This window comes from Notothenia rossii, assembly GCF_949606895.1.
Source record: "Notothenia rossii genome assembly, contig: scaffold_84, whole genome shotgun sequence".
Lineage (NCBI taxonomy): Eukaryota > Metazoa > Chordata > Actinopteri > Perciformes > Nototheniidae > Notothenia > Notothenia rossii.
In genome coordinates this window covers 189420-204529 of record NW_027639905.1, presented here as the reverse complement: position 1 = coordinate 204529, position 15110 = coordinate 189420, and the positions used below count along the sequence as shown (strand labels likewise).

Genomic DNA, 15110 nt, shown 5'->3' with positions numbered 1-15110 from the left:
AGGATAGACAGGTGAGGAAAGACAGGTGAGGAGAGACAGGTGAGGACAGACAGGTGAGGACAGACAGGTGAGACAGGTGAGGAGAGACATGTGGGACAGGTGAGGAGAGACAGGGGAGGAGGGACAGGTGAGGAAAGACAGGTGAGGACAGACAGGTGAGACAGGTGAGGAGAGACAGGGGAGGCGAGACAGGTGAGGAGAGACATGTGAGGAGAGACAGGGGAGGAGAGACAGGTGAGACAGGGGAGGTGAGACAGGTGATGAGGGACAGGTGAGGAGAGACAGGTGAGGACCTACAGGTGAGGACAGACAGGTGAGACAGGTGAGGACATACAGGTGAGGACAGACAGGTGAGAGAGGTGAGGAGAGACAGGGGAGGTGAGACAGGTGAGGAGAGACATGTGAGGAGAGACAGGGGAGGAGAGACATGTGAGACAGGTGAGGACAGACAGGTGAGGACAGATGAGACAGGTAAGGAGAGACAGGTGAGGACAGACAGGTGAGGACAGACAGGAGAAGAGAGACAGGTGAGGACAGACAGGTGAGGACAGATGAGACAGGAGAGGAGAGACAGGTGAGGACAGACAGGTGAGGACAGACAGGTGAGGACAGACAGGAGAGGAGAGACAGGTGAGGACAGACAGGTGAGGACAGACAGGAGAAGAGAGACAGGTGAGGACAGACAGGTGAGGACAGATGAGACAGGAGAGGAGAGACAGGTGAGGACAGACAGGAGAAGAGAGACAGGTGAGGACAGACAGGAGAGGAGAGACAGGTGAGGAGAGACAGGTGAGGACAGACAGGAGAAGAGAGACAGGTGAGGGCAGACAGGTGAAGCCATTGTTCTGTACATGTTTTGAAGGAATGTCCCAGTATAATTTCCTCATAAATTCTCCACTTACTTTTGATCTGCTGGGACAGGGTTTCCTTCTCAAACACACAGGGGTACTCTTTTTCTTCCTCCTCCTCCTCCTCCTCCTCCTCCTCCTCCTCCACCTGTATCCACTTCTTCTTCTCCTCCTCAAACACACCTGTCTCTCTCTCCTGCAGGATCTGAGGTGCTCCCCCCCCCAGTGAGAGAGACAGGTCGAACAGGCTGCCCTCAGAGTGCACCAGCCTGTAGACAGACAGGTTCAGAGAGACAGGTTCAGAGAGACAGGTTTAGAGAGACAGACAGGTTCAGAGAGACAGGTTCAGAGAGACAGGTTTAGAGAGACAGACAGGTTCAGAGAGACAGGTTCAGAGAGACAGGTTTAGAGAGACAGGTTTAGAGATACAGACAGGTTCAGAGAGACAGGTTTAGAGATACAGACAGGTTTAGAGATACAGACAGGGTCAGAGAGACAGGTTTAGAGAGACAGACAGGTTTAGAGATACAGACAGGGTCAGAGAGACAGGTTCAGAGAGACAGGTTTAGAGATACAGACAGGTTTAGAGAGACAGACAGGTTTAGAGAGACAGACAGGTTTAGAGATACAGACAGGTTTAGAGAGACAGACAGGTTTAGAGAGACAGACAGGTTTAGAGATACAGACAGGTTTAGAGATACAGACAGGTTCAGAGATATAGGTGTGTGTGTGTGTGTGTGTGTGTGTGTGTGTGTGTGTGTGTGTGTGTGTGTGTGTGTGTGTGTGTGTGTGTGTGTGTGTGTGTGTGTGTGTGTGTGTGTGTGTGTGTGTGTGTGTGTGTGTGTGTGTGTGTGTGTGTGTGTGTGTGTGTGTGTGTGTGTGTGTGTGTGTGTGTACCTGGTGATGGTGCTGTTGTGTGTGTCCACCACAGTCTTCAGGTCTGTGAGCTGCAGGAAGGGCTCGTGGAAGTAATGCAAGTGAACGATACACACCTGTGGAACAGAGACAGAGAGATCACCTGTAAACACAAGGGTTCTGTTAGACCCTTCAGAACCGGCAGAACCTTCAGAAGGAGAGACAGTACCAGCAGGAAGGCCGCCGGGATGAAGATCCTGGTGAAGAGAACCGGAACAGAGAACTTCTCCAGCCCGATGTCCTCCAACCTGCAGACAGAAAACCATCACTACCTGTTGTTGTAACCCAGATTATTAAACTGTTGATTTATATATTACCAGAGGTTCCCTGAACGCCTCACAGACCACCTATTTTACTGTAATTTGCTGTATTTTACGATGGTTCCCTGAACGCCTCACTGACGCAGCTCCTCAAAGTGCTGCAGCTCACTCAAGCTAGCAGGGTATAAAGATTGAGAAAAGTAGTTTTAAATGACACATGGACTGTTTATTGCACCGAGGAGACTACCAGGCTAACAAGAAGCTGTTTAGCTTTGGAATAGTTGAGGGAGAACCCTTCCTCCCATATTGGGGATTGATCTGGTGAGTCAGCATTTTAGTTAGCATATAGTTAGCTTGCTACTTAAACAGTTGAAATGTGTTTTATAACGTTTAAATTGTGTTTTTATTTTTATAGAAGTGAGGCGTAATATCTACTACCGAAGCTACTGAAGTTAATGTAGCTACTATAGTTACGGCCCCTACACACAGCGGCGTGCGTTGTCGCTTGCCGGTGGGGGGGGGGGGGGCTGAAACTAGACCACAACCAATCACATGAATCTCCCGCCCCAGACACACAAGCACGCGGTTTGATTGGCTAGAGCTTGCACTGGTATATGATTGGATTGGCCGACGCCTCCGTCGAGGCGGCAAACGTAGAACATTACTCTACTTTTGCAGCGTGCACCACGAAAGAAGCTACGCTTTGCTCCCACAATGCAGTTCGGCGAATCGTGACGTCACCCCATTCAAAGTGAATGGCCAAAAGCGTTGAAGCGGCAATGCACGCCACCGTGTGTAGGGGCCGTTACTGTAGCTACTATAGTCACTGTAGCTACAGAAGCTACTGAAGCTAATGTAGCTACTGTGGCTCCATGAAGCATGCACACATTTCCCTCTGGGACAATAAAGACTAATTTAAAAACTAATGCTGTCAAAATTATCGCGTTAACGGTGGCAGTTAATTTTTCGAATTCATTCTAACGCATGCGCAGAATGGCCCGCCCCATACATCCCACCAGTGGCAGCGCCAGGGTATGGCTGGGGTAGGCTACAGCCATACCAAGAAATGGCTTAGCCCCACCTTAGCCCCACCTTAGCCCCACCTTAGCCCCACCATGAACAATGATGTTAAAGTAAGCTAAATAAAGTCCTCCAACTCGCGCGGAGTAAATCACACAGACAGCAGTTAGTGAGATTGATTTCAGTAGCCACTTGTCTGGAAATACTGAAGACTAGAAACGGTTTGAAAACTTTTGTCACGTAGTGATCGTCTTCTCAATAGATCATCTTTGATAATGTCTTCTGGCCAATCAGAATCAAGATAACGGCGTGGTGTTGTTGCAGGAAGTCCCGACGGATAATACTTTTACTGTAGTACATCTCTATACATCGATACAACATTACGTGTTGATAGAAATCAACACGTAATGAAATAAGACCCCACGGGTTGATGATTGATAGGTGTGTGGGCTGTCTTTCATTCTGACACACAGAACAATGTTATAATAAACATACATGCTTTATGTTAAATGGATATATCCGCCTTCTTTCATTTATCTTTCCATTCCCACAACAATATACATAAAGAAATGGCATATTTTGGACATAGTTCGAATGGTGATTAATCTGATTATTTAATTTTTAAGCTGTGATTAATCTTATTAAAAATGTTAATCATTTGACAGCCCTACTAAAAACATAACGTAACGTAACTAATCTTTGAAATGTAACAGTTACAATTACTGCATAATTATGAATTAGGAAAAGTACATTTTGCGTTTGTCTGTTTTAATTCTTAATATTGTCCTTTTTCCACATTACATTTCCATCTCATTAGGAACGATTAAATGTTTTTTTAATTGAATTTGGCCAAATAATATTCATCGAAATAGCTTTAATGTATAAGGGACCACTTTGCAATTACAAAAATGTTTTTCATAATGATCACACAGTTGTGACCGTACGGCCTACTCCTTTTTGGTAGGAGATTACTTTTCCGACACAGATCAGGAATCATCCAATGAAAATGAGACCATCGTTAAAGAGGTGGAGCAGCATGTACCAGGCCAAGACCCTGTATCAGATGGAGCAGACAATAACTTAAATACTTTCATTGAAAAAGAGAGTGTTGCAGAAGATGCCAAGCAGACCCATCAACACCATGAAGAAGACGTAGATGATGATGATGTTATCATAGACCCAAACTACAATCCATTCTCTGATGAGTCCTCTGTCCCTGAAAAGGAATACAGTCTGGCAGCAACTTCAAAACATTATGGTCCTCATCTAGAGGATGTGTATGAAAACAATACGGTCAAAAGGAAACTACATACCTCAGAAACATGGAAGCAAAATGAATCCAAGAAGAAACGTCTCAAAGGAATGGCATAGACGGCCAAAGGTGGCAAAGAAATAGCTGCAAAGGCTACGGGCCTTCCCTGCAATTCGAAGTTCTGTCAATGAGTCAGGACTCGAGACTGTCAATCCATACAGAAGAGCAGAGGCAGTGGATATTTCAGAAAGTTTGGTCAATGGACAACTGGGAAGAACATACGTCACCACTTTGGTCACAAAGGTTGCCATGAAGCAAAAGAAAGTTGGTGAGGGATCCAGGCGCAGTTCATCATTTTCCTACCAACTGAAACTTCAGGATGGAAAGAATCTTAAAGTGTGCAAAGCTCTTTTTCTTCTGCACTTGGTATCCCTGAAAGAACCATTACCCTGGCTGAACAAAGACACCATCGACCATGAGGAACAAGTGGCAGACTACATCTCCACCTAAGAGTGGCAAAATGCAAAGCTGGAAACTGCTGTCACAGATTTCCTTAAGGACTGGTTGAAGGATCTGCCCACTGTTGATTCACACTCCTGCAGAAGCACAGCGACCTACAAAGACAAGAAGTTCCTTCACCCAGCACAACCATCTCCCAACCACATCGGGAATATCAACAGGCAGCTGCAACTGCTGAAGTGAGAGCTGTTGGGATACAACATTTCACAAAATATTCCGTTTTCATTCCACGATAAGATCAGTGTGATGTTTGTGTTTAATTCAAGCATGGAAATATCAGTAAGGACGAATATGAGGCGCATGTAAACCAGAAAGATGAAGCGAGGCAAGAAAAATCCCGCCATAAGGATTCTGCGAACAATGAGAAGTCTGTTTGGACAATGGACTTGCAAGCCATGCTGCTGTGTCCAATAACCCAAGCCAGCTCCCTGTATTACAAAACAAAGCTGCAGGTCCATAACTTTACCCTCTTTGACTTGAAATCAAAGGAAGGGTACTGCTATATTTGGGAAGAGTCTGAGGGCGGCCTCAGAAGCGAGGTATTCGCACACATTTAATATCGCCATTTTGAAGGTGTGATCAAAGACAATCCAGAAATCAAGGAGATAGTAGTGTGGAGCGATGGTTGTGGTTATCAGAACCGCAATGCAAATGTGGCAAATTCTTTTTCTGAGCTTGCCATGAAATATGGGGTACTAATAACACAGAAGTACCTTGTTGCAGGTCACACACAGATGGAATGTGACAGCATGCATAGTACCATTGAACGCAAAATGATAACGGATATCATCGTCCCGAGAGACTACTTGATCATACTCCAGACTGCAAGAATCAGACCCTCACCCTACCATGTGAAGATGGTCAAGCATGATGAATTCCTGAAAATGAATGGCTCTCACTTCTCAAGCATCAGACCAGGCAAAAAAGTTGGAGATCCGACTGTACATTATTTGCGGGCTCTTCAGTTTAGCAGTGATGGTAAGGTCAATTACAAGCTATTCCACGGCCTGTCTTCAGCTATTGCTTAAGTATAAGTAGTATATATAAGTTGTAGTAAAATTAAGCAATAGCTCCCGACAGGCCATGGTATATGCTCATTCTATCACAGCTAGGGGGCGTGGTTCAACCCCCTCAGCTGTGATATAATGAGCATATATCACGGCCTGAAGTGAGCTATTGCTTTTATAAAACGGTTACCAAGTGTGGCAATATGAAAGAGAAATACACACTCTAATTTAAATAGTTTTTATTAATAAATAAAAATGTTCAAAATAAAATGGTCCCTCCGTTGCCTTCTGCACAAAACATAGTGCAAGGTGGTTGCTATGCAACAACACTAACAGCAAGCGAAATTATTAGACAGAGAGCGTTGATCCATTGTTTGGCTGTTTATTTACATTCATGTGTATGTTGCTGTTTATTGTGCATCCACTGAAAACCTGTCCAGCATCAGTAGCATGGCTTACGTGGGTACTTGAGGTTGAGGTTGTTCGAGGCTGTTGCTTGGCGTGGCGAGAATATTGCTCCACTTTCTCCGGTCCCAGAGATTGGGCTTCCAGTAGCTCTGGAGAGAGCTTTCGCACATGTGGCCACTAACGGTCATCATTTCTCTGCTTTGTTTCAAGACCCGCATCAGAAAGCTTTTGAATGGTGCTACTTTTCCAGTTGGTCTACCTGCTCTTCACGTAGCTCTGCATGTCGTAGTTTAGGTGCTCTCTGGAGATAGGCACTGCTCAATCCACTCCTACATACTATAGTAAGACCCCCCCCAGGAGGTCGAAGTTAATCTTAAATGTTTCCATTTTATGCTTTGTAAGTTTGTTTCGTAACGGAAGAAATGTAAATATATTTATAAAACTGACAAGTCAAATCAAGCAATCTGATTGGTCGATAGCGTTTTTGCGGACCTCTTTGATTACAGATTTGAAAACATCGTTGCTTGCTTTAAAACGAGCACAATTCATTATGTTAAACCTTGGAAAGTATCTAGATATCCCTGCCCTAATGCCAAAGGAACTGCACACTGAATATGTTTTGCCGTTTGATGTCTATGTCTGGACCGCTGTGTAAAAAGGAGGGCTTCTGCCCCGTTACTTCTCCGCTTTCTTGTTCCAGGATGAAAAGCTTTTCAGCCCAACGGTATACTGTTTTTCTCAGACGCAAAGGGATACTGACTTGTTGTGAAAAGTAACTTACAATTCTACCCGTGGTATACGCTCAGTACATCACGAACCAATCAAATTGCTTGATTTGACTTGTCCGTTTTATAAGTAGTATACGTGCGGGAGCTCGCTCCTTCACTACAGAATTTCGCGCCACCTAACCATTCGCCTAAATGTTTTTAATACCAGCGGTAACCGGCCAAGACCCGGGCAAAAAACTATCTTCAAATAAAAGAAAGTCACCGGAGGAGTTAAAGGAGAGTGACAGGGAGCATGAGAAGAAGAGGGAGAGAACGTTTCAGCTGGATGGATGGAGTTGGCTACAATACGATGCCAATATAAACAAGGTCCTCTGTCGGATCTGTACATCAATGCCGACCTATGCTGACACGTGAGTGAAGAGTAGAACATATAAAGGTATTGGCTTCAGGGAAATGTCCCAGCAGGAGAATGAAGGCTCTAATCTAATCTACTACATAGCCATTACATTTCTAACTCCTGATGACAGGAAGGCAGAAAGTGCTTTATACAAACAATAACACTCATAATAATAGCAGACATTTTTTACAATGACCACAATATCATTATTTTAATAAACCAAATATGAACAATTGAGGAAAATGAGGAAGAACTGATGATTCAAATGTTGTAGTACAAGTAGTAATGCAGTTAGTGCATAAATTACTATGGCAACAAATGTGTTCATTTTCTCCATTATTAGTCGATTCTTTGGACGAATGCTCCGGGCCTGTGGTTACACTGGTGGGGCCAGTGATAATGAAAATCCACTGGCCAGTGGAATTGTATCCTTAGTGAGACCCTCCAGAAAAACGCGGGCTAAAATCCTTGATTATGCGATTAAAGATGCGGGGTTTTTATGTGATTTTATGCGGTGAAATTGCGAGAAGTTGCGAAATATGCGGAAAGTTGCGAAATATGCTAAATATGCGTGAAATTTTTATGGAGGGTCTACTTAGTGTCTACCCCTGTATATGTAAATGACCTTTAATATGTTAGGGTTAGGGTTATGTAAATGACCTTTAATATGTTTATCTATATTTAAAATGTGCAGGCTGGTCTTTCTTGAGGGACAAATTCTTCTGACATCCTGTAGTCCATTTTCCATCCTGAGAACCAGCGTTTCCGCCAGGGGGGGGGTCTTACCGTCATTTGACGCCCTGAACTCGAGCCGAGGGCGTCCAAAAATATTAATAATTTGAGAGAAGATCGAGAGTTTTTATCGCTTGAAAAGGAAAAAGGACAAGGCCATCCCTCTGCTGGAGGGGCAAAGGAGTCTGGTGGGATTATTTTCAGAGTATTGAGGATCGTTTCCCGACATCGGCGGTGCCTGCTACAGGACAACACGGAACGTGCGCGATTTGGACGCGCTGAGCGGTGCTAGTGGAGCACGCGCGTGAGCTGAGAGCACCAGAGCCTCACAGCGGAGAAACTGAGGCTCCGTGGTAAACTGTGGAAACATGAAGAGCCGCTTGGGAGACGAGAGAGCCGGGCGCTTTATGAGAGCCGAGCCAAATGATCCGGCTCACTAACGTAAAGACACAGTATCTATAAGGGACGGCTCAAGTCAAAATTCAAGCCCTCTCAGCCGGTCTGGCGGAAACACTGCTGAGAACCATCAGTGCTCCTGTGTGTGTGTGTGTGTGTGTGTGTGTGTGTGTGTGTGTGTGTGTGTGTGTGTGTGTGTGTGTGTGTGTGTGTGTGTGTGTGTGTGTGTGTGTGTGTGTGTGTGTGTGTGTGTGTGTGTGTGTGTGTGTGTGTGTGTGTGTGTGTGTGTGTGTGTGTGTGTGTGTGTGTGTGTGTGTGTGTGTGTGTGTGTGTGTGTGTTGTGTGTGTGTGTGTGTGTGTGTGTGTTTGTGTACATGTGTGTGTGTGTGTGTGTGTATGTGTGTGTGTGTGTGTGTGTGTGTGTGTGTGTGTGTGTGTGTGTGTGTGTGTGTGTGTGTGTTTTTTGTACCTGTGAGTACTGAGTCCGGTGTAGTAGCTCCAGGTCTGGGGGGACGTGGGGAACTGGAAAGTGTAGACAAGGATCAGCACCAACATGGAATAAACCACCACGGCTACCCAGAAGCCCCTGAGCATGGCACGCCAACGCTCGTAGTTCAACTATAGAGAGACAGACAGGTGAGAGACAGACAGGTGAGAGACAGACAGGTGAGAGACAGACGGTACAGTAGCTGCATTACCTGCAGTGCCGTAGTAGAGGTCGCTGCAGCACAGCAGCAGCACCATGTAGATGACCTTGTATTAGTACCTGTAGTATATGTAGTAGTACCTGAATGTTGTAGTACCTGTAGTATATGTTTTAGTACCTGTATGTATTAGTACCTGTAGTACCATGTCTCACCTGGTAGAGGGCGCTGCAGCACAGCAGCAGCACCATGTAGATGACCTTGTAGAGGACGATCTTCCCCTCGAAGCTCACGAAGAAGAACATGGTTCCACAGACGTAGATCCAGTACTTCACGAACATCCGGTTAACCACGGCAACCAGAGCCTCCATCGTCACCCCCCCCTCCTGCAGGAGCACCTGCTCGTACGAGACCTCACCTGTCCCACCCTTCTCCTCGTCTGGAGGGCACACAGACAGACAGGTGAGCCGTGAGACAGGTGAGCATTATGACAGGTGAACATTAAGACAGGTGAGCATTACGACAGGTGAACATTAAGACAGGTGAGCATTACGACAGGTGAACATTAAGACAGGTGAACATTAAGACAGGCGACCATAAAGACAGGTGAGAATTACGACAGGTGAACATTAAGACAGGTGAGCATTACGACAGGTGAACATGAAGACAGGTGAGCATTAAGACAGGTGAACATTAAGACAGGTGAGCATTAAGACAGGTGAACATTAAGACAGGTGAGCATTACGACAGGTGAACATTAAGACAGGTGAGCATTAAAACAGGTGAGCATTACGACAGGTGAACATTAAGACAGGTGAGCATTAAGACAGGTGAACATTAAGACAGGTGAGCATTAAAACAGGTGAGAGAGGTGAGCATTAAGACAGGTTAGACAGGTGAGCATTAAAACAGGTGAGAGAGGTGAGCATTAAGACAGGTTAGACAGGTGAGACAGGTGAGACAGGTGAGCATTAAGACAGGTTAGACAGGTGAGCATTAAGACAGGTTAGACAGGTGAGCATTAAGACAGGTTAGACAGGTGAGACAGGTGAGACAGGTGAGACAGGTGAGACAGGTGAGCATTAAGACAGGTTAGACAGGTGAGCATTGAGACAGGTGAGACAGGTGAGCATTAAGACAGGTGAGCATTGAGGCAGGTGAGACAGGTGAGCTGTGAGACAGGTGTCTTACCCTCCATGTGGACAGTGATGGTAGACAGCTGTGTGTCCTCCTGTCTGTCTTCCTGTCTGTGTGCCTGTCTGTCTCTCTTCTCAGTCAGCGCCTGTCTCAGCAGCAGCCAGAAGCTCAGCAGACACAACAGCTGCAACACAGAGTACACAGAGTACACATCAACACAGAGTACAAATCAACACAGAGTACACAGAGTACACATCAACACAGAGTACACAGAGTACACATCAACACAGAGTACACATCAACACAGAGTACACAGAGTACACATCAACACAGAGTACACATCAACACAGAGTACACAGAGTACACATCAACACAGAGTACACATCAACACAGAGTACACAGAGTACACATCAACACAGAGTACACATCAACACAGAGTACACATCAACACATCAACACAGATTACACATCAACACAGAGTACACATCAACACAGAGTACACATCAACACATCAACACAGAGTACACATCATCACAGAGTACACATCAACACATCAACACAGAGTACACATCAACACAGAGTACACAGAGTACACATCAACACAGAGTACACAGAGTACACATCAACACAGAGTACACATCAACACAGAGTACACATCAATACATTAACACAGAGTACACAGAGTACATATCAACACAGAGTACACATCAATACATTAACACAGAGTACATATCAACACAGAGTACACATCAATACATTAACACAGAGTACACATCAACACAGAGTACACATCGACACAGAGTACACATCAACACAGAGTACACATCAACACAGAGTAGTAGTAGTATATGGACTGGTAAATGGTAAATGGACTGTACTTATATCGCGCTTTATCCAGTCTTTAAGACCCCTCAAAGCGCTTTACATACTACATGTCATTCACCCATTCATACAGAGCAGTGTACCTTACTCTAGGACCTAACATTCACACACATTCACACACCGTTGGCCATGCCATCGGGAGCAACTCAGGGTTAAGTATCTTGCCCAAGGATACATCGACATGTTGACTGCATGGGCTGGGATCGAACCCACAACCTTCTGGTTGAAAGACGACCACACTCCCTAACAGCCACAGTCGCCCTTGTATATAAGTAGTAGTATAAGTTATATTATACGTTGTAGTATATTTAGTAAATATATATGTAGTAGTATTAGTGGTATATATAAGTAGAAGTATTGGTACCTTTGAGGCCAGCTCCCTGCAGGGGTCTTGTTTCCATGGGAACAGCCCAGGCACTTCCTGTGCGGGGGGGAAGCTGTAGATGTACTGCAACAGCACCAGCAGGTTGCCGTAGGCGACCAGCCAGGGCGATGACATCATAGTGTAACGGCGTCGCTCCTTCAGCATCCAGAGCAGGCAGGACCAGAGCAGCAGCACACAGGTGAGCCACGACACGTAGCTGACGGGCCACAGCATCATGGCCATCAGGGCACACAGGTAGCTCTGCTGCAGCAGGAAGCTCCAGGCCCCGCCTCCCTCTCCTGGACAGGCCCCGCCCTCCTCACCTGGACCCTCCCAGGCCCCGCCCCCCTCACCCGGACTCATCTGAGGCTCCTCCCAGCCGTCTGCACCAAACTCACAGGTCTCCAACGTGTCTGCAGCAGAGGTAGACAGGTGAACAGGTAGACAGGTGAGAAAGGTGGACAGGTGAGCAGGTAGAAAGGTGAGAAAGGTGGACAGATGAACAGGTAGACAGGTGAGAAAGGTGGACAGGTAGACAGGTGAGCAGGTAGACAGGTGAGCAGGTAGACAGGTGAGAAGGTAGACAGGCGAGACAGGTGAAGATGTAGACAGGTGAACAGGTAAGACAGGTGAGACAAGCGGACAGGTAGATAAGTGAACAGGTAGATAAGTGAACAGGTAGACAGGTGAGCAGGTAGACAGGTGAACAGGAGAACAGGTGGACAGCTCACCTGATTGATTTAGGGAGTAGTGAGGTGTTGAGTAATTATCTAATCCGAGAGCTGTGCTCTGGGTGGGCGGGGCAAAAGAGTCAGAGGGACTCTGATTGGACGATGTCAGCACCTAGAGACAGGGACACGCTTCAGACTAAAGACTGAAATATATTGATGATGATGATAATAATAATAATAATAATAATAACAAGTGTTAATATACGTACGTCTCTGCTCTGGTGAGCTCGTCTCCACATCTCTCGCCGTTTCTCCGCTGTGATGTCACCGATGACATCATCGCTCAGGTTGCTGGTGGTGGTGATGACGTCACAGCTCCCACCGACCTCCGACCCCGCCCTCTCTAAGCCCCGCCCACAGTCGATCAGCTGAGGAAACATGTGATCCCCGTCAGCCAATGTGAACCTCTGTAAACAAACACTGAATGCGTCGACCAATGAGAGATGAGATAACACACCTGGTTCCTCCGGAGCGACGCCACCGTGTGGTAGAGAAGCAGAACCATCAGGGGCGAGCTGAAGTGGAACCAGTGGAGGTCAGAGGTCACCGTCAGCCTCCAGGGGTCAACACAGTCCATCGAGACCAGGGGGAGGAGCCCCAGAACACTGTGGGAGGGGCATGACACTATCAGTAAGAAACCAGGTGGAGGAGCCCCAGAACACTGTGGGGACACACACTGTAATGTTAAATCATTGTTCCCTCAGACCCCCAGCAGGGGGCAGCAGACCCCCAGTTTACAGCAGCATGTGTTTATTGAGTAATTATAGAGCAGGTAATTTTTCTTCGACGCACAAAATTCTTTATTATTCCGCTGGGTTATTTTGCGCCTCTTCTTCTCCCACATTCCACATCGCAGAAACTCCGTTCAAACATCAAAATAAAAATATTACACATCTTTCTGACATTATTCATATTAAACAACTTTTAAATCAGACTCATACTTTAAGAGATATTAAACATTGTTCAGACCTTGATAAAGAGGCCTTCTTCAGATTTTAGAGTGCGTGATGTCACAGCTAGAGTGGAGGACAGATTTAATATATATTTAATTTTGCTTTCATATTTTCTTTTAAACCTGCCATAATTCCAAAACCCTACATTCCTGAGACATAATCTTTCCCTCACCTTTCCCCACCACAGCAGCCGCACACCTTTAGTTAATCTGCCAAAAAGGCCACATTATTAACCCGAAAGTACACAAAAAGTACACTTCAGATACTCAACTTCCTTGACATGGTTCACGCTTTGAAATTTCACCGATATCTGTTACGGTTCTTCAACAAAACGTTCACATGTAAGAGGTTTATCTCTCATTCAGAACAATGAAAATGCTCTCCTCTCACTGATTACTGCACATCACCATGGAAACCTTTGATCTCTGGACACGTCATAAGCTCAAATATAAACACCTGTGTCATGGAACACGATGATGTCATAACTCCAATTGACATGCTCAGAGCAGCTCGACATCAAATCTGATGTTACGTAATGTGGTGTTACTACGGCAACGCATCCCTCGCTATAAAACAGCAGCAGACTTCAGATAATGGTTAATGGTCCTGCCCTTAACAGCACTACGTCAATTATGGGGTGTCTTCATATGTCGTTTCCATGGAAACGCATCCCTCGCCATAAAACACAATGTCGCTGTAACTCCAATGGACACGGTCCGATCGTCCCCCAAACTTCGCTTTTATATCACCGGTCCATGCCTCAACAGCTTTACGCCAAATCTGAGATCTCGCCGTAGGCTGTTGCCATGGAAATGCATCCCTCGCCATAAAACACAATGTCGCTGTAGCTTCAATGGACACGGTCCGGTCGTCCCACAATCTTTACCTGTATATCACCTCTCCATGCCTCAACAGTTCTACGTCAAATCGGAGATCTCACCATATGCCGTTTCCATGGAAATGCATCTCTCACCATAAAAGACGATGCAGATGAACACAATACTCACCATGAAACACGGTTTTCAATAACGATGCAGCCATCAACGCATCTAAGCGTATTATGGGATGTCATCAAATGCCGTTGGCATGGCGACAGATCATTCACCTTCAAGTTAGTTCAAAAGATTGCAGTTCAAATATTCTACTGCTTTTCCAAGCCTTTTTACTTTCTTTTCTTCTCTCATCACACATTCAAGCCCCCAGTGTTCATTCAAGCCCCCAGTGTTCATTCAAGCCCCCAGTGTTCATGCATTCCCACTAGCAATTTCTTCAGGAATTGCATTCTCTAGTTATAACCTGCTGTCTTCACTGAACACAGTCTGGGTTCTGTTTTTAGAAAAGCTGGAGCATTTTTATTTTGTAGGCAGAAGAGTAACAAAACAAGAACACCCAAACCCCCCCTCCGGTTACAGACTGAAGGAATATAAGGGATGTGAGACCTTCACTAAGCCGTGACTCTGCTGCTCACAGATTCAAACACACTCAACCATTTCATCCTAACAAATATCACTCTGAAGCATTTCTCCAGAAGAGGGTCAGTGTGTTACCTGGTGAGAGTTTGTTACCTTGTTCAGGTGTGTTACCTGGTAAGGATTGTTACCTTGTGTGAGTGTGTTACCTGGCGGGGGTGTGTTACCTGGTAAGGTGTGTTACCTGGTGGAGGTGTTTTACCTTGTTCAGGTGTGTTACCTGGTGTGAGCGTGTTACCTGGTGTGAGCGTGTTACCTGGTGTGAGCGTGTTACCTGGCGGAGGTGTGTTACCTGGCGGAGGTGCGGTTGGGAGGCCACGCCTCCTGCAGCAGGGGCAGCTGGTAGAAGTAGACGAGCAGGAAGTGGGAAGCGGAGTAGACCAGTGACATCACAGAAACACACCTGAAGAGGAGGGGCGGGACCTGGCCTGACCAAGCCCACCAGGTG

The 15110-nt window shown here is 45.9% G+C and overlaps 1 protein-coding gene across 3 annotated transcripts in view; it reads right to left on the bottom strand.

The window, feature by feature from the left end:
• LOC307027272 (piezo-type mechanosensitive ion channel component 2-like) overlaps positions 1-15110 on the bottom strand; it is a 47917-nt gene that overhangs the window by 23586 nt on the left and 9221 nt on the right. For all 3 annotated transcript variants that reach the window (XM_079695481.1, XM_079695483.1, XM_079695482.1), the window contains exons 7-17: positions 14955-15110; positions 12698-12845; positions 12450-12608; positions 12241-12352; positions 11510-11922; positions 10318-10447; positions 9342-9565; positions 8952-9100; positions 1933-2011; positions 1746-1840; positions 903-1117 (exon numbers count right to left, since the gene is read on the bottom strand). The exon at positions 14955-15110 is cut by the window's right edge and continues 58 nt beyond it. In XM_079695481.1, the coding sequence (XP_079551607.1) occupies positions 903-1117; positions 1746-1840; positions 1933-2011; positions 8952-9100; positions 9342-9565; positions 10318-10447; positions 11510-11922; positions 12241-12352; positions 12450-12608; positions 12698-12845; positions 14955-15110 (1880 nt within the window). The remainder of the gene's footprint in view (positions 1-902; positions 1118-1745; positions 1841-1932; positions 2012-8951; positions 9101-9341; positions 9566-10317; positions 10448-11509; positions 11923-12240; positions 12353-12449; positions 12609-12697; positions 12846-14954) is intronic.